The sequence below is a fragment of the Vipera berus genome, assembly GCF_964194415.1.
Source record: "Vipera berus genome assembly, chromosome: 4".
NCBI lineage: Eukaryota > Metazoa > Chordata > Lepidosauria > Squamata > Viperidae > Vipera > Vipera berus.
The window spans coordinates 731,370-749,187 of NC_138206.1; the positions used below are offsets into that span (position 1 = coordinate 731,370).

The 17,818-nt window shown below is 53.4% G+C and overlaps 1 protein-coding gene across 6 annotated transcripts in view; it reads right to left on the reverse strand.

Moving 5' to 3' along the window:
• STIM1 (stromal interaction molecule 1) overlaps window positions 1–17,818 on the reverse strand; it is a 69,147-nt gene that overhangs the window by 7,251 nt on the left and 44,078 nt on the right. For all 6 annotated transcript variants that reach the window (XM_081327354.1, XM_081327352.1, XM_081327353.1 and 3 more), the window contains exons 4-8: window positions 12,086–12,197; window positions 9,636–9,751; window positions 5,384–5,561; window positions 2,317–2,494; window positions 588–755 (exon numbers count right to left, since the gene is read on the reverse strand). In XM_081327354.1, coding sequence (XP_081183480.1) covers window positions 588–755; window positions 2,317–2,494; window positions 5,384–5,561; window positions 9,636–9,751; window positions 12,086–12,197 — 752 coding nt within the window. The remainder of the gene's footprint in view (window positions 1–587; window positions 756–2,316; window positions 2,495–5,383; window positions 5,562–9,635; window positions 9,752–12,085; window positions 12,198–17,818) is intronic.

The window sequence follows — 17,818 nt, forward strand, 5'->3', positions numbered from 1 at the left end:
CGACCCAAGAAGTGCAGCCAAGCGTCCCCCGTGCCCCCCGTGGATCTGCTGGGAACTCTGCCTCAGAATGGAGCTGGAAGGGACCTTAGAGGTCTTCTAGTCCTACCCCCCGCTCAGGCAGGAGACCCGTCCGGCCTCTGGGGACGGAGGGCCCACAACTTCCAGAGGCCCAAGAGGCAGCCCCCCTGCGCCCCACGGCCTCCGCCACCCGGCCATCCCGGTCACCGAGCTCCATTTCAGGCGCCATTTCGACACCCTGAGCCGATCAGATTCCACTCACCACCACAGCAAAAAAAGGTATAAAACCAGTTGCGACTCGCTGAACGACTGCCTCAGTGAACAACAGAAATTCTCCTCTCAATTGAGGACCACCTATACATCGGGGGTCTCCAGCCTCCCTGGCCGCTTTACGACTTGTGGACTTCGACTCCCAGAATTCCTCAGACAGCCATGGACGACCAGCACGGCCGGCCGAGGAATGCTGGGAGTCGAAGTCCACAAGTCGTAAAGCGGCCAGGGAGGCTGCAGACCCCCTCTATGTGTGGCTGCTTGAGGGGGGGGTCCTGAAGAGCGCCCCCGGCACTCACCCCCTCTTTGGCCAGGAGCAGCTGCTTCTCCGCGTTCTGCTTCTTGATGTTGTAGTACTGCACCTCCACCTCGTGGGTCAGCTGGAGCCACTTCTGGAGGGCGTCGGGGGCCGCCCAGCTGCTGTGCGACTCCAGCTCCTTCTCGGCGTTCCGGAGGGCCATGCGGACCTGGGGGGGGAGGGGGGAGGATCAGCGCAAGGGCCCCCCAGGGCCATCAGAGGGCGGGGAGTGGGGGCTCCCCTGGGCAATCCCCCCCAGAGATGGCAGTAGCAGCAGCACTCAGGATACCATATTGACTTTCCCCCTTGCAACCCGGGGAGAGTCCAAGGCGCCAGGCAGAGCTACAGAGAGCCGAGGGCCAGTCCTGCAGGTGGCAAGACAGGGAGAAACTTCTAGAAGCAGGAAGGTCAGGTGCCAAGAGAAGAGAATGTGTGAACTGCCCTGGGTGCCCTCTGAGCTGGGCGAATTTCTTGCAGACGTTTCATAATAATAATAATAATAATAATAATAATAATAATAATAATAATAATAATAATAATAATAATAATAATAATAATAATAATAATAATAATAATTATGAAACATCTGCAATAATAATAATAATAATAATAATAATAATAATAATAATTATGAAACACCTGCAATTATTATTATTATTATTATTATTATTATTATTATTATTATTATTATTATTATTATTATTATTATTATTATTTAATTTCTATACCACCCTTCTCCCGAAGGACTCAGGGCGGTGTACAGGGCAATACAATAAAATACAATATACAAAAGTTAAAAAAATATTAAATACTACAGCCCAATTCAATAAGTTAATACAATAATATTAAAATACCCCCAAACCCATCAGACCAGGCTGGCTTGTTCGAATAAATAAGTTTTTAGATCATGGCGGAAGGAGCAAAGGTCGGGAGCCATCCGGAGCTCAACCGGCAAGCGGTTCCACAGGTCTGGTGCACCCACAGAGAAGGCCCTCCCCCTGGGGGCCGCCAGTCGACACTCTTTGATCGGTGGCACCCTGAGGAGGCCCTCTCTGTGGGAACGCACTGGACGGAGGGAGGTTGATGCCGGCCGCAGGTGCTCCTGTAGGTAATCCGGACCCATGCCATGTAGGGCTTTATAGGTCGTAACCAGCACCTTGAATCTTGAGCAGACTAGGAGACATCATCAGTGCTGGAAGAAGGAGGAGGAGGAGGAAGGAAGGAAGGAAGGAAGGAAGGAAGGAAGGAAGGAAGGAAGGAAGGAAGGAAGGAAGGAAGGAAGGAAGGAAGGAAGGAAGGAAGGACGGACTGTGGGGTCCTTGGTGCTCTCTGAGCTGGGTGGTTTCCTTGCAGACGTTTCACAACCCAACTAGGGAACATCATCAGTGCTGGAAGGGAGGAGGAGGAGGAGGAGGAGGAAGGAGCAGGAGTGCAATGACGATGTGACTCCATCAGACTGGACAGATTTTCCCCTATTACCGCTAGAAGAGAATCTCCTGAGCTCAGGGCTGACCTGGGGGTGGGGTGGGGGGGTCCTGGGTGCCTTCGGAGCCTGGCTGCTTGCAGACATTTCACGACCCAACTAGAGAACATCTTCAGGGCTAAGACCACCACCACACTCACCACAAGCAGCAGCAGCAGCAGTCATGAAACCTCTGCAAGGAAAGCACCCAGCTTGGAGGGCGCCAAGAGCCCCAGGTCCCTTGTAGCCCCCCCCAATGGGAACGTACCTGCTCCAGCTCCTGCTCGGCGTATTTCTGTCTGCTGAGCTCGTTCTCCGTCCCTTCGCGCAGCGCCCGGAGCCGATGCGCCTCCTGCTTGGCCAGGCTGATCTCATCCTGCAGCCTCTTCTCCAGGGAGACCTTCTCCACCTCCACCGTGCGGTGCTCCTCCTGGGCCTTCTGCAGCCTGGGAAAGGGGGGGGCATGAGCCCCGGGGCGGGTGCAGGAAGGCCCCAGCCGAGGAAGAGCAGGGCCAAGCGCGGCCGGGAGGGAAGGCCGAGGGCAGGCCTTGAAGAGGGCTGGAGAGGAGACCCAGAGGAGAGCCAGGGCAAAGCAGGGCCGGCTCAAGATTCCTCTGCAGATCTTCCGGAACCCCCTTCCTTCGGCTTCGGGAGGGTCCCACGGAGGGGCCCGACCACCAGCTGGGGACAGAACCTCATGGGGAGGGGCGGAGATCTGGGGCAGGCGGGGACGCCAGGGAGAAGAAAGCAAGGAGATCCTTTCAGCCAAAGAGGCCCAGGTGGAGACCCCTGGGTCTAACTCTACCACAGCTAGTTCTTCTACCTTTAGGGCAGGGGTCTTCAAACCTGGCCCTTTGATGACTTGTGGACTTCAACTCCCAGAATTCCTCAGACTGTGTGCCTGGCTGAGGAGTTCTGGGAGTTGAAGTCCACAAGTCATAAAAGGACCAAGTTTGAAGACCCCTGGTTGAGTGGCTGTTTGAAGTTTCAATGAAAAAAGGGAGTTATGACCGTTCTCCACATATATGACCGTAGCAGCTTTCCCTGTGGTCACGTGATCAAAAAAGCCGGGCGCTTGGTGACTGGCATGTATTTATGATGGCTGCAGTATGTGGGGGCCACGGGATTCCCTTTTGCGACCTTCTGACAAGCAATGGGGAAGCCAGATTCACTTAACGACCATGTTACTAACTTGGCAGCTGCAGTGATTCACTTAACCACCATGGCAAGAAAAGTCATGAAATGAGACCAAACTCTCTTAACAACTCTCTTGCTTAGCAACAGAAATTTTGGGGTCAATTTTGGTCACCTGTACGGATCACCTGTACAGACAGACTGACAGACAGACACAGACACACACACCAATGTTCCCACTGTCAGTTTGGGCATCTCTGCGAGACCAGATGGATTTCAGCCAACTTAATGCCAATTTACGGAGCCCAAGAAATATTTTTGCTCCCAGCCGAGGAGGGAGCAGTGTTGCACATCGGAAAGATCTCCGGGTGGTCTCCCAGTCCAGCCGCCTGATGGAGGCTGGGGCTTCACAGGGATCCCACTGGCTGGGCCAAAAAAGGTCTGCGGGCAGAAGGAAGCCGGCACCTGGGCAGGGACTGGGATCCGCTAGACCAAGCAGGCTGTTTAATCCAGATTTTGTTTCGGAATTGAGATTGAGGCTCGATTCTGCCATCTTACAACTGCCGGAAAGTGAGAGGGAGAAGTTGAAACCCCAGAAAACCCACTTCAAGGAGGGCATAATCAGACTGTGGAACTCCCTACCACTGGGAGACAGAGGAAAAGAGAAGGGTTTTTTGAATAGGGCTTGTGAATGCATTAAAGTAATGGAATAACAGGGACCTTGGAGGTCTTCTAGTCCAACCCCCTCCTCAAGCAGTACACCCTAGACCTGGGCTAGGCAACCTTGGCCCCTGCATGACTCGTGGACTTCAACTCCCAGAATTCCTGAGCCAGCATGGTGGAACTATGGCCCCCTCATGACTCGTGGACTTCAACTCCCAGAATTCCTGAGCCAGCATGACTCAGCTTGGAAACCTCTCCCTTTCCCCTCAGCATGGCTGGCTCAGGAATTCTGGGAGTTGAAGTCCCCAAGTATGAAGGGGCCAAAGTTTCCCCCATGCTGGCTCAGGAATTCTGGGAGCTGAGGTCCACGAGTCATAAAAGAGCCAAGGTTGCCTACCCCTGGCCTAGACCATTCCAGACCAAGGGCTGTCCAGCCTCTTAAAAAACCTCCAGGGATGAGCATCCACAACCACCCTACTACGGCTACTAGAAACACCCCCTCTGCAGCCAAGGAAGAACCGTTTTCTCCTGGAGACTCACTTTGGCGCTACCAAGAAAAAACAGGCATTGATGAAGGTGGAAAGGGCAGGTCCTCCATAGTGGGGTAAAGGAGTCTGGAGACCTCCACCGTCTGGGCCTTCAGTGCTGAGGGACCCCAGGCAGAAGTCTCAGGCAGGGCCACCAAAGGGGCCCACTGGGCCAGAGAGAGAGAGAAGAAGCCCAGAGACTGTCAGGAAGGCCCGAAGGTCCAGGACTAAGCCACGAGAGCAGCCCCACTGTGGGCTCGTGAGACCAAGCAGATGCCTCTCAGTCCAGGAGAGGGCCTGAGTCTGCACCAGCCCAAGGACCTCACCTGGGGTCAGGGGTGGGCAACTGTGGTGACCTGTGGACTTCAACTCCCAGAATTCCTGAGCCAACATGGAAGCCAAAGGTCTGCTAGAAAACCACCAAGCTCAGAGAACACCAAGGACTCCCCCCCACTCCTTTTCTCCTGTTACTCCATCACGTCTCCTTCGGCAGCACCGCTTGGGGACACGCCGGAGCAAGTCCGAGCGAAACAAAAAGTGGGCTGGGGGCAACCAACTCCCTGACACACGAGGAGGGGCCCCGTGGAGGCCCACCACACTCGCCCTGCGGGGAATTTACCCAACCTTTCTCAAGGAAGCTGAAGCGCATGCAGGCTTCCCCCAAGAAGCAATGGAGGGAAACTCATCAAGGAGAGAAGCAACCTAGGACTAAGGAGAAACTTCCTGATAGTTGGAACAATTAACCAGTGGAACCACCTGCCTCCAGGAGATGTGGATGCTCCAACACTGGAAGTTTTTTTAGAAGAGATTGGACAGCCATTGGTCTGAAATGGTATATAGGGTTTCCTGCCTGAGCAGGGGGTTGGGCTAGATGACCTCCAAGGTCCCTTCCAACTTTATTATTGTTGTTGTTGTTGTTGTTATTTGCAGAGAGCGAGGAAGGAAGGAGCAGCCTGGGCAGCTGTTGTCCTCCCCCAGGATGCAGCTGGAAGGAGGGACCGGCCAACCCACCTTTCCTGGAGGTCGTGGAGACTCTGCTCAGCCCTGTGAAGGCCTTCGAGGTCCTTCATCATCCTCTTCATGTGCTCCTTGGAGTAGCGGTTCTGGATGTAGGCGAACCAGCAGCCTCCCACGCCGATCACGATGGACACCACCAGCATGAAGTCTTTCAAGTGGTTGTGACGGGTCACTGGGGAAAGAGAAGTGGAAGAGCGTAAACAACTCCTCTCCTGCCTCTGCTCGGCCCGCTTTGATCGGATCTGGAGGCCCCCCTCCTGCTGGCTTCCAGACCCCACGGAAGGGCAGGGATTCCCCCGCCCGGAAGCCCCCTGGCTTTGAAGGCAAACGTCCAGGTGGGCAGAATCAGCACCTATTCAGCACCTCCTTGCTCTGCAGCACCAAAGATCTGACAAGCTTAACTGAACCACAAGAGCTGGAAGGCACCCTGGAGGTCATCTAGCCCAACCCCCTGCTCAGGCAGGAAAGCCTATTCCATTTCAGACCCACGGCTGTCTGGTCTCTTCTTGAAAACTTCGTGTTGGAGCCCTTGGCTGTGTAGCCTTGCGTGGCGGGGCACACGGGCCCTCACCACCACGGGGTCGGCTGTCCTGGTGAAACCCCCTCCTCCGCTGCCTGTATTAACAACTGATGATCCGCCACGTTGGAACTTTTTCACCTTTGGGAACTTTCACAATGTGGTTTTACAGTTTAATTTTTTTTTAATCCCTAAATTATTCTGATTTTAACATTTAATTTATTGATCATGTTGTAGGCTGCCCGGGGTCTCTCTCTGAGGGAGATGGGCGGTTGAGAAATGTGAAGTGTAAATAAATAAATATGTTTTACCCCAAAACCTTCTGTCAAAAACCTTCATAATTCTGGGAAGCGCACAAAGCCCCTCCTGCTTCTTCTCCGTCCGAGACGTCACCCTGAGGCCTGGCCCTGATTTCTAAGCCCTCTTCAGACACGCAGCTCCAAGAGTGGATTTTTAGGGTGACCCTTTGGCGTTTAGAGAAAGGCAGCCACGCGGTTTTAGCTCAGTTAAAACTAGCAACAGCAACTCAAGAGGCCGCACTCTCAACGAATTTTGGGCAAGGCTCTCAAGGGGTTAGAAAGCCTCAGAGGTGTCAACCAGTAAGGAATATACCCATGGACTTCTTGCAGAGAGATATGGGGGGGGGGCGCAAATAAATTTAATAAACAAACTTACAGCCATCGGCCTGGAAGTAGCCCAAAATGCGGTTTAGAAAGCGGTTAGGAATGATTTCAGTTTGCAACAAGATAAAATCTATGCATAAAGGAAGGAGCTGTTCTTCTCAAAGGCGGAAAAAAAAGTCCATAGCCAAGTCTGTTCTTTTGGCAACAGGTAACAACGCTCGACCTTTGCACCAAGTATTAAGGAGTTATTTGTCCTTCATTCAGCCTCGCTGTTCTTAATGAAGCAGGATAATAATTCCCTTATCTCTGCTGAACCGTGAGCTGGCAGCTTCCTTGAGTAAAACAGCAGAAGCAGGATCTTTTTTTTTCCCCACGGAGGGGCTGCAAAAGCCCCCCGGGGAGTCTGCAGGCCTTAAAGAGGATCCGCTGGCGGGGATCTGCGTGGGCTCAGTCCACGGCTGGTGACCCAAATTGGATTCCTCGGAAAGCAACCTCTATGCAAACACGGGCCAAATCCGCAGCGCTCTGGCGAGGTAAACAGAGGCTGGGCCGGCCTGGAAACCAGGTGTGACAGGAATGTGGTTGTAGCAAGTGCCGAGGAAGAAGGACGGACTTGCTGGGGCACGTCTCCAGGATCTCCGGCGTCCTCAGGACGCTTTGCAAAGCTTGCTCAGGGCTGGGCCAGGAAACCATGAAGTGGCGTCTTCCCTTCCGTTCAGAAGCCCAGACAGGCCACCGTGCTGGTTCTTCCACCGTGCAGGGAACGGTCCCTGATGTGGGTGGGGTATCAGCAGAGGGACAGGGACCTTCTAGATCCAGTGCCCACCTGTCACAGGGCTGGGAGGCCCCGATTCTTGGGGTGCAGCCTGCTTTCCTAGAACATGGAATCACAGAGCCGAAGGGACCTTGGAGGTCCTCTAGTCCAACCCTTGCCCAAGGCAGGAGGCCTTACTGCACCCCAATCTTTTTCTTGAAGACCTCTAATGATGGCGCACCCACAGCTTCTGGAGGGAAGCCGTTCTATTCATCAATCATTCTCCCCGTCGGGAAGTTTCTCCTCGGCTCCAGGTAGGATCTTCTCCTCCTGACGATCTTCCACCTGTTGCTTCTTGTTCGCGTATTGTGAAACACGCAACAGGAGGAGAGGTTCCCAAGCAGCAGCACGGCAGCCCTCTGGCTGCCAGCTTGCCAGGACCAGTTTCAGCTCCTGCTGACAATGGAGCAACCTCCCACGGACCCGTCACCGGCAGCCCACGTGGGATCGGCAGGCGGAGATGGACACCTTCCTCCCGGGCTTCTGGCCTGGCAGAAGAAACCCCACAAAGGGCCGCTCTGGTCTGCAGGAACCGCCTCAGGCTGACCTTCCTGGAAGTGGCTGGACTGAAGCGGCCGGACTGTCCTCGGCTGAGCTTCCACCCGACGAGGCTCACGGCCTTTGCTCTGCCCTGCCGGAGTTGCACGCTGCTGGTCAGACGGTCGCAAAAGGCGACGATGTCGTGGCTCTGGGTTGCTGCCACGTGGCCGGTTTGATCTCCCCACCCCACAAGAAATTGTTGATGTAGGGAGCCCGTGCCCAGCTGGGGAATTCTGGGAGTTGAAGTCCACATGTCTTAAGGGGGCCTGTGTGGAGACACACTGGTGTAGGGAGCTGAAATGAAGTGCTCCAGGTAAACACAAAATGAAAAAAAAAAGAAAATATGGCCTAGATATCCACTTGATGAATTTTAAACAAATCGTAAAGTGGTTAAGGACTCATAAGCCGTTTTATATACACAACTCCACCGACAGAGAACTCTCTCTGCGTTAGAAGAATACACACATAATCCCACGAGGTCTTTTTCTGTCCTTTCTCTAAGCTATTCCTTTACGCTACACACAGACACACACACACAAAACCACCACAGAAAGACACAAAGTTAAGTCTGAAAGCATCCAATATGCAGCAAATGAGTTTGAACGGATAAGATCACCCGTCCTCTTCTCAAAAACCACCCTGGCCAGATCTATTTACTTCTTCAGTGTGCTGAGAGCTTCCTGGCGATAAAATAAAACGTGCGAGTTCCAACACAAACACAAAGACACACCCCAGATAATGCAAGTAGGAAACAAAACAAAGCGAAATTCCCATGGCACTGATAGGCAATCCTCGACTTACGACCACAGTTGAATCCACAATGTCCATGGCTGAGAAAGACAATTAAGTGAGTTTTGCCTCGTTTTATGACCTTTCTCAGCACCATCGTTAAGTGAATCACTGCAGTCGTTTAGGTAGTTACAGAGTTGTCAAGTGAACCCGCTTCCCCCGTTGACTTTGCTTGTCAGGAAGTCGCAAAAGGGGATCACGTGACACACACCCCGGGCCTCTGCGACCGTTGTAAATACGAACCAGTCGCCAGGCGTCTGGATTTTGATCACGTGACCGTGGGGGTGCTGCAAGCGTCATTAAGTGTGAAAAAGGCTCCTTTTTTCAGTACCTTTATAACTTCGGTCACTAAATGAATCATTGTAAGTCGAGGACTACCTGCACGGGGGGGCTGGTCGAAAACCAAAAGCCCTTCAACGTGAGAATAGTGTAACTGCAGGATAGGCAGTGTATAAATTTGATAAATCAAATAAATAAATAAGAACTCTGAGCCACAGATACTCCTCGACATACGACTGTAATGAAGCCTGCCCGTCACTGTCGCAAGTCGTCTGGCAACCTTTTTTTCACGGAAGGCAGGAAGGGCCCCACGGAAACCACGGTTGCCCTCCAGCTGCATTTAAAACTGGGCCCCCTCCCCAGGACACGGGGCTCCCACCACCACGGAGGGGCAGCCTTCCAGCATTTTCTCCTCCACTTCTCCCTCGCCGGAGAGTCGCAGCTGGCCTCAGAGAGTTGTGATCACACTCACAACCGGTCACGCTTCCCCAGAAACGGGACAGGCAAGCCACGAGGGAGGAGGTCACGCCGCTTCAGGGCTTCGGTCCTCCAAGTGGCCTGGACTCCCCTTCCCACAATCCCTTGGCCTCAGCTTAGCTCAGGGCGACGGGAGTGGAAGCCCAAGCCCCCCCCACCCCCCCAAATCTGGCTTCCAGCACCCTGGCAGGCTGGAGGGTCACTCACGGAGAGGCGGGCCGAAGAGCACGGTGTCCAGGGCTTTCAGCTGCAGCTTCTGCCGGTGGCTCCTGTCGGTCATCTTCAGGAGCGTCCCGGTCATGGTGGCGTTGGTGATGGCCAGCCTGCAGGGAAGGAAGAACAGAGTGGCCCAGCTGAGGAAGAGGGAAGGTCAGACCTCAGCTTCCCTCAACAGAATCTGCTCAAAAGGATCTCTGTAGCTCAGGGTTCAACTCTGGGCTCCGACAGGCTCTCTAAGCTGGGCAGGTTCCTTGCAGGTGTTTCATTGCCCAACGAGGTGACATCGTCAGCGCTAGAAGGGAGGAGGAGGAGGAGGAGGAGGAGGAGGAGGAGAATGGGTTCCTTGGTGCTCTCTGAGCTGGGTGGTTGTCTTGCAGATGTTCCATCACCCAACTAGGGAACAGCTTCAGTGCCAGAAGGCTGCAGAGAACCACTTGAATGATGAACATCCCACGCAACCTTCTAGCACGGATGCCGTTCCCTAGTTCACTCACGAAACATCGCCAAGAAAGCCACAACTCTCAGAGAGCACCAAGGACCCCACAGGATCCACTCAGGTGTGCTGCTGGTCACAGGAACAAGATCAGAGGCCATTTCCTGGTTCTTCTCAAAGTTCTGAAGGCAACATCTGAACGGGACTTCATAAAAGAGGAAAGATCCCTACTGGAGGGTCTCTGCAGAGTTGCCACGTCCCAGATCCTGCCCTCTAGCACCTCAACTGCCTGGAAGAGAGAAGACAGGTGGGAACACCTGTCCAGCTTACACAATGGTGGAGAAGAAGCAGGTGGGGCTTCCCGCTGCATAACCTCCCTCACTAGGAAAGGCGAGTGGTCCGAGCGAGGCACGGCAATTATTTTCCAGGAGGAGTTGGCTGAGCCAAAGGCAGCCCTGGGTCTCCAGACCGCACCCCAATCCTGCCAGATCTGCTGCAGGTGCCCGCACCTGCCTCAACCGGTCTTGAAGGCACAATCCCAACGGGTGGCCCTTTCGGGAATCGAGAGCAGGAGAGCTGCCAGCCTGCCCCTTTTCCTGCGGCACGAGGGCCTCAAACCTTGGCAACTTTAAGACGTGTAGACTTCAACTCCCAGAATTCCTCAGCTGGCATGGCTGACTGGGCAATTTTGGGAGTCGAAGTCCATGCATCTTAAAATTGCCCAGGTTAAGAAATGCTGGACTAGGGCAGGGGTCCCCAACCTTGCTGGCTGGGGAATTCTGGGAGTTGAAGTCCACAGGTCTTAAAGTTGCCAAGGTTGGGGAGCCCTGGGCTAGGGGATCCTTCCTTCCAACTCTATCATTCCAGGCCACCTGGGGAATTCTGGGAGCTGAAGTCCACAGGTCTTAAAGTTGCCCATCCTGGATACAAAAGAGAGCAGAGACTTTTTCCCTTGCTGCTCTGGGCAATGGCACCCACCGCGCTGAAGCACTGCCCACCCGAGTTTTCCAGTTGTTCCCTTCTTCGCTTGCACAAATCCCCACCGGAAACTAGAGATTCTAGGGCAGACGCGTGAGAAAACTTTGCGCATTTCATGTTCCTTTAAGCTTAATCCATCTCACTGGGGTTTTCTGTGCCCCAAAAGCTCCTTTAACCCCCCAGGCCGCATTTTCTTCTTTCTCAGGTCAAGGAAAAGTAGAATTTCACAAGAGGATCTAACTTCTGGGGGTGTTGAAAAGTTTTAGATTTTTTTTTTATGCATCCATCCAACAATCAAGATTTCTTTTATGGGGCAACGCCAGATAGGAAAAAATCTCGTTTACTTTCATGTTCATTTAATATTTGCTTTTGGTACTTATATATACTTAGTATTGCTGCACTAAAGGAACTGCCTTCCTTTGGAAAATGAATTGCAGATTTCTTGGCAAAGGGAACCTCCTTGGCCAGCCACAGGAAAGGCCAGGGGTTCAAACTCTGCACTGGGCAACCACGGACAAAAAACAGCAGAAGAGAAGAAAAGCCTAATGGTCTAATGGTTAAGGTGCTGGTCTAGAAACCAGGAGAACCTGAGTTCTAATCCCGCCTTAGGCAAGAAAGCCGGCTGGGTGACCTTGGGCCGATCACCAGGAGAAGGTGAGTTCTAGTCCCGCCTTAGGCACGAAAGCCAGCTCGTGGATTTGGGGCCAGCCCTCTCTCTCTCTGTGCCCAACCCACCTCACAGGGTGGTTGTTGTGGAAAAAATAGGAGGAGGAAGGTATGTTGGATATGTTTGCCGCCTTGAGCCATTTGTAAAAATAATAAAGGTGGGATAAAAAATAAATGAAATAAAAACAGCACCGGTTCGAAAAGAGAAAACAAATCTCTCAGCAAAGCACGCGGGGTGGGGTGGGGGCTTCTCAGGGGAACCAGCGGCCTCCCAAGACCCCCGTCTTCCCCCAAGCCGCCCCCCCTCCCCCTCCCCAGGTCTCGATGGCCTGACTCTCGGGCCACGGACCGGCCGGCTGACCTGGGCATGGCGTGGCCGGTGAGCTGAAGCTTCCGGAAGGTCTCTTCGTACTGGGGGAGCTCCACGTAGGTGATCAGCCACTGCACCACCTCCTCGACCGTCCAGTTGTAGACTGCAGAAGGGGGAGAAGCAGCAGGACAGGCCGGTTTTTCTCCCCCCCCCAGAACCCCTCATTCTCGGCGGGCCCTCTAAGGGCTGTGCGCATGCATTCACCGTGTGGCCCCCCCCACCGCTTGCCCAGGGGGGCCTGCAAAGCTGGTTCTGCCCATTGGCCTGGGGTCTCGATGGGGAGAGGGGGGGTCTTGCCGAGGGTGGCTGGTGCTTTAAGAGAACATCCTACGCTGTACACATCGGCTCCTTCTTGTCTCTGTTAACTCGGATGGCCATATTTAATTTTCATGTTGGGTCCTTGGTGATCTCCGAGCTTGGCTGCTTTCTTGCAGACGCTGCACTCACAAACTAGGTAGCCGAGGAAGGAAGGAAGGAAGGAAGGAAGGAAGGAAGGAAGGAAGGAAGGAAGGAAGGAAGGAAGGAAGGAAGGAAGGAAGGAAGGAAGGAAAGAGGGGAAGGAGGGGACGGAGGAAGAAGGAAGGGGAGGGAGTAAGGAAGGAAGGAAGGAAGAAAGGGGCGGATTGCAACTACCACCTTTGGAAATCTTTTTTCAAAAGTCTGGGGAGGGGCTTTGGGGGGTGTCTCCCATTCCAGTTAGCATTAATTTGGATCACTCCATTGCTCATCTCTGCTCCGTGACGGCTTGCTGGGAAAGTACGTCAAAATACATACGTATTATTGTTTATTTATTCAGCTGTGGTTACAATAAACAGGGAGGAGGAAGAAAGGGCTGGGGGGGGGGAGGAGACTGGAGGCGACGGAGACCCTCCCAGTCTGGCCACTTTCCCTACCAGCAGAGCAGGTGCCAGGACGCTGGAGGGCTGGGCTGATCCCAGGTTGAGGGGGTCACCCCATTCCCCAAAGGCCCTGAAGGAGGCAGGGCAAGAAGCAACGGATGGAAACTCATCCAGGAGAGAAGCAGCCTGGAACTAAGGAGGAATTTCCTGAGAGGGAGGACAATTAGCCAGTGGAACCCCCTGCCTCCAGAAATCGTGGGCGCTCCATCACTGAGGTTTTTAAGTAGAGACTGGAATGCCATTGGCTCTCCTGCTTGAGCAGGGGGCTGGACTGGAAGACCCCCGAGGTCCCTTCCAACTCTTATTATTCCACATTCTGGAAAAGCACCCCAAGAATCAGGGCTGCCTCGTCCTAAGGAGAGGAGTGGGGAAAGGGCCCAGCCAATCGACCCCCCGGGGGTTTCTTGCTGCTGAATCGATCCCGGGGGACTCGCAGCGATTCTGGCACCGGGAAAGAAGAACTTTCTTCGGCCCATACGGCCCCTTTGCCCACCTGGGCTGCCCTTTCTAGACCCCTCCCCAGCTCGGATCTGAAGCACCAGCTGACCCTTTTCAACCACAGATAGGCCTCAACCCACAACAGCTCATCGTAAACTGGCAGGAGTAGCCAACACCGCAGAAGACAACCTCAGGATCCAGAAAGATCTTGACAAACTTGAACAATGAAACAAATGAGTTTCAGTGTGGAGAAAAGCAAAGTTCTACATTTAAGTAGGAAAAATCAAAGGTTTAAGCACAGATTGGGCGAGGCCCGGCTCAGAAACAGCCACTGTGAGAGGGACCTTGGAGTCCTAGTGGACGATCGCTTGACCGTGAGCCGGCCGTGTGCAGCAGCGGCCAAAAAAGCTCACACAGTCCTGGGTTGTATAAATAGAGGCATAGAATCAAGTTCACACAAATTATTAGTACCGCTTTATAAACCCTAGTAAGACCACATCTGGCATACTGCAGCCAATTTTGATCACCATACTACAAAAAATACGTTGAGAGCTTGGAAAAAGTTCAGAGAAGAGCAACTAAGATGATCCAAGGCCTGGAGACTAAAACATACGAAGAACGGCGGCAGGACTGGGGTTTGGCTAGTAGTCTAAAGAAAAGAAACAGGGGTGACGTGATAGCAGTGTTCCAGTATTTGAGGGGCTGCCCCAAGGCAGAGTGGGTCACATTGTTCTCCAGAGCACCAGAAGGCAGGACGAGAAACAACGGTTGGAAACTCATCAAGGAGAGAAGCAACCTGGAATTAAGGAGAAACTTCCTGACAGTGAGGACAATCAACCAGTGGAACAACCTGCCACCAGAAATCATGGGCTTTTAAGAAGAGTTTGGACAGTCACCTGTCTGAGATGGTATAGGTTCTCCTGCTTAAGCAGGGGGCTGGACTAGAAGACCTCCAAGGTCCCTTCCAGCTGTATTCTATTCTATTTAGTGTTCAAAGTCACAACAGCACTGAAAAAAGGGCCATGACCGTTTTTCACACTTATGACCATTGGAGTATCCCCAGGGTCATGTGATCAAAATTCAGGCGCTTGGCAGCTGACTCATATTTATGACGGTCGCAGTGTCCCAGGGGGTCGGCGATCCCCTTTTGCAAACTTCTGACCTGCAAAGTCAATGGGGGAGGGGGTGGGAACCAGATTCGCCTCACAACAAGGCTGCCACCGTAGCTTGACAACTGCAGTGGTTCACTTAACAACTGTGCCAAGACAGGTCGTAAAATGGGGCAAAACTCACTTAACAACTGTCTCGCTTAGCAACAGGAATTTTGGGCTCAACTGTTTGGTCGTGAGTTGAGGACTCCTTGCACGTTTTTCTGCAGAGGAGGAGATCCTGGCAGGCCCACAGCTTGAATGCTACGTTTTGACCTTGTCATAAAATAAACAAACATTTGTGGTTAATTTGGGGATGGAAACAAGCCTAAGAATAAATGGAGCAGCCCATTTCAAGGGCCCAACTGCCTTTGTTTACTTCTTTAATTGCGCCGCTCATTTAGAAAGGAAAAGTCCCTGGCTTCAAAGGCTGCTTGTCCTCGTTTGGGCTAGTAATCCTACACACACACACACACACACACACACACACACACACACACAGAAAAAAACCCCACACTCTGCCCGATCTGAGAGAGAAGAGAGGGCTTGCTCTGTCCCTTTGCCAACCTTCCTGCGAGGGAGGCCGGAAGGATGAGGGCCTGGGAGGAAGGAAGTTCTCCCCAGCTGTTCTGCCCCTTCCGGCACAGCTGGACGGAGGCTGGGGGGTGGGGGTGGGGGGGTGGGTGGCTGAGCAAAAGCCTGGTGGCTTTCGAAGGAGGACGGAGCCAAGAGGCCCCGGGAGGACCAGAGCAGAGAGCAGCAAAGAAGCCACGGATGGAAACTCATCCAGGAGAGAAGCAACCTGGAACTAAGGAGAAACTTCCTGACAGTTTTGAACAATTAACCAGTGGAACTCCTTGCCTCCAGAAGGGGTGAATGCTCCAACACTGGAAGTTTTTAAGAAGAGGCTGGACAGCCCTTTGTCTGAAATGGTATAGGGTTTCCTGCCTGAGCAGGGGTTTGGACTAGATGACCTCCAAGGTCCCTTCCAACTTTATTATTATCATTTATCATCGTCATCTACCTGTCATTCCTCCATCTATCATCTATCTATCCATTATCTATATCCCTCCCTCCCTTTATCTACCTACCTACCAACCTATCTATTATCTATCCATCTACCTACCTACCAACTTATTATCTATCCATCTACCTACCATTCCTCCATCTGTCTGTCTATCATCTGTCTATCCCTTCATCTATATCTATCTATCTTTCTGTCCGTCGATCCATCCATCCCTCCATGCCTGATCCTTCTTTTCACCAGACCCACCCAGTTCCCGCAACCGTCCCTCCTGTGTGTTTCAGCCTCCAGCCCCCTCTTCCCAGGCTCTCAGCCTCTTTTTTTTGGAGCCTGCCGGCGGGGGGGCCAAGAGCGGCCGGGGAGGGGCCCCCAGACGGGCCTGGCGCTTGGCGAAGGGAAGCCAAACCGGGATAAGGGAGGGAGGCGGAGAGCAGCCCTCTTATCTAAAGAAGCTCTCAACGCCCAGGTTGGCCTGCACGGGAGGGCCTGCTCTATGTCTCCCCAGGCACCTGGGCACGGCGCCTGGTCCGAGGCAGAAAGAAGTCCACCCAGGGCCTGCCTGCTGCAAAGGGATTTACTCGAGAAACAGATCCTGACGTTCTCAAAGGCTTCAGGGAAGAGAGCGCCAGTCCCCTGATGACTCTGGGAACGAGCGAAAGGCCTGCGGGGGGGGGGGGGGCTGTGGCTGGTGGGTCCAGGGTAAGCCCCCCCTCTGCTCTGCGTGAATCTCTCGTGACGTCTGTGGCCAGAGGAAGAGCCCCCCCAGCCCTCCCCAATCCCCCCTCTCCCATCTGCAGGGACCCCCCCCCCCTGCCTGGTGGCTCCTGTGCTTCCTCTTTCAGGCAGGGCTGTCCCACCTGGGCAGCTTTAAGACCCGTGGACTTCAACTCCCAGAATTCCTCAGCCGGCTGGGAGCTGAAGCCCAGAGGTCTTAAAGTTTGCCAAGGTTGGACACCCCTGCTTTTCCCCGCGACATCACCCCAAATCTCTCGGCCTGTACATCTCCAGTAAGGTAACCCCCCCCCCAAAGACACCTTGAAAAATATTCATTATCGACACCTCCTTCCCTTTTGCCCGGCCGGCAGTGCTGCATGAAACACTTTGCCAAATCGCTGGGGAGGGGGGGGAACCCCAATGCAATTGTGCGAAGTTTGAAAACAAACAACTCCTGTGATGAAGGGAAACAAGTCAGGCTGTCCTACAACAGGTTCCCGCGAGGGAGGAGGGGTCTGGAGGAGGCAGAAGCAGTTGACGGGGAAACAAGAGTCAGGAAGGAGGAAGAGGGGGAGGAAACCAAGGGGGGGAGGTCGGGGGGGGGGCAAAGGGCAGGAGGTGAGAGTGGAAGTTGCCTCCTGCCTCCCCTCAGCTGGAGGGAAGCTTCCTTGCTCACCCCTGTGGCCCAGGCGTGGCTTGTGGGAGGTGAGCAGGCTGAGTGGGAGGGAGGAGGGGGTCAAACACGTCATCAGACTTGAGTCCCTTCCTGCCCACAGGAGATCTACGTCTCCAGCCCGCCTTGAATCCTGCTGACTCTTATCCACCGCCAATTCATTCTGACCGTTAATAGTTGAGGTTCTTGCAGAGAGCCTAAGCTTGCCATTTGTACTGCCCGGACTTGCTGATTTTCCCGTGCTTGACCTGGGTTTCTTTTCCCACAGAGGCCAAACTGGAGCAATAGAAGAGAATCTTTGTAGCTCAGGGTCGAATTGTGGGGCTCCTTGGCGCTCTCTGAGCTGGGCGGTTTCCTTGCAGACATTTCATGACCCAACTAGGGAACGTGATCAGTGCTAGCAGCTCTGCTCTCATAAATCACATTTACACACCATTCAAAGCGACCAAAAAAGCTTCAAAGGAAACAAAAAAGACCGGGACACATCCTTTCCTGCAGCCCACAACCAGATAAGCAGGGATTAAGACCAGACAAACAATCCTATCATGATGAAATGATGAAGGAGAAACCACACCCACGAAACTTTATATAAACAAGGTTCAACCCGGTTCCATTCCAGCACTGATGATGTTCCCTAATTGGGTCATGAACCAAGCTCAGAGAGCATGAAGGATCCCATAATCTTCCTCCTCCTCCTCCTCCTCCTCCTCTCACTGATGATCTCACCTAGTTGGGGCATAGGGCATCTGCAAGAAAACCATCAACTTCAGAGAGCACCAAGGACTCCACAGTCCTCCTCCTCCTCTTCCTCCTCCTCCACTGTCCTCC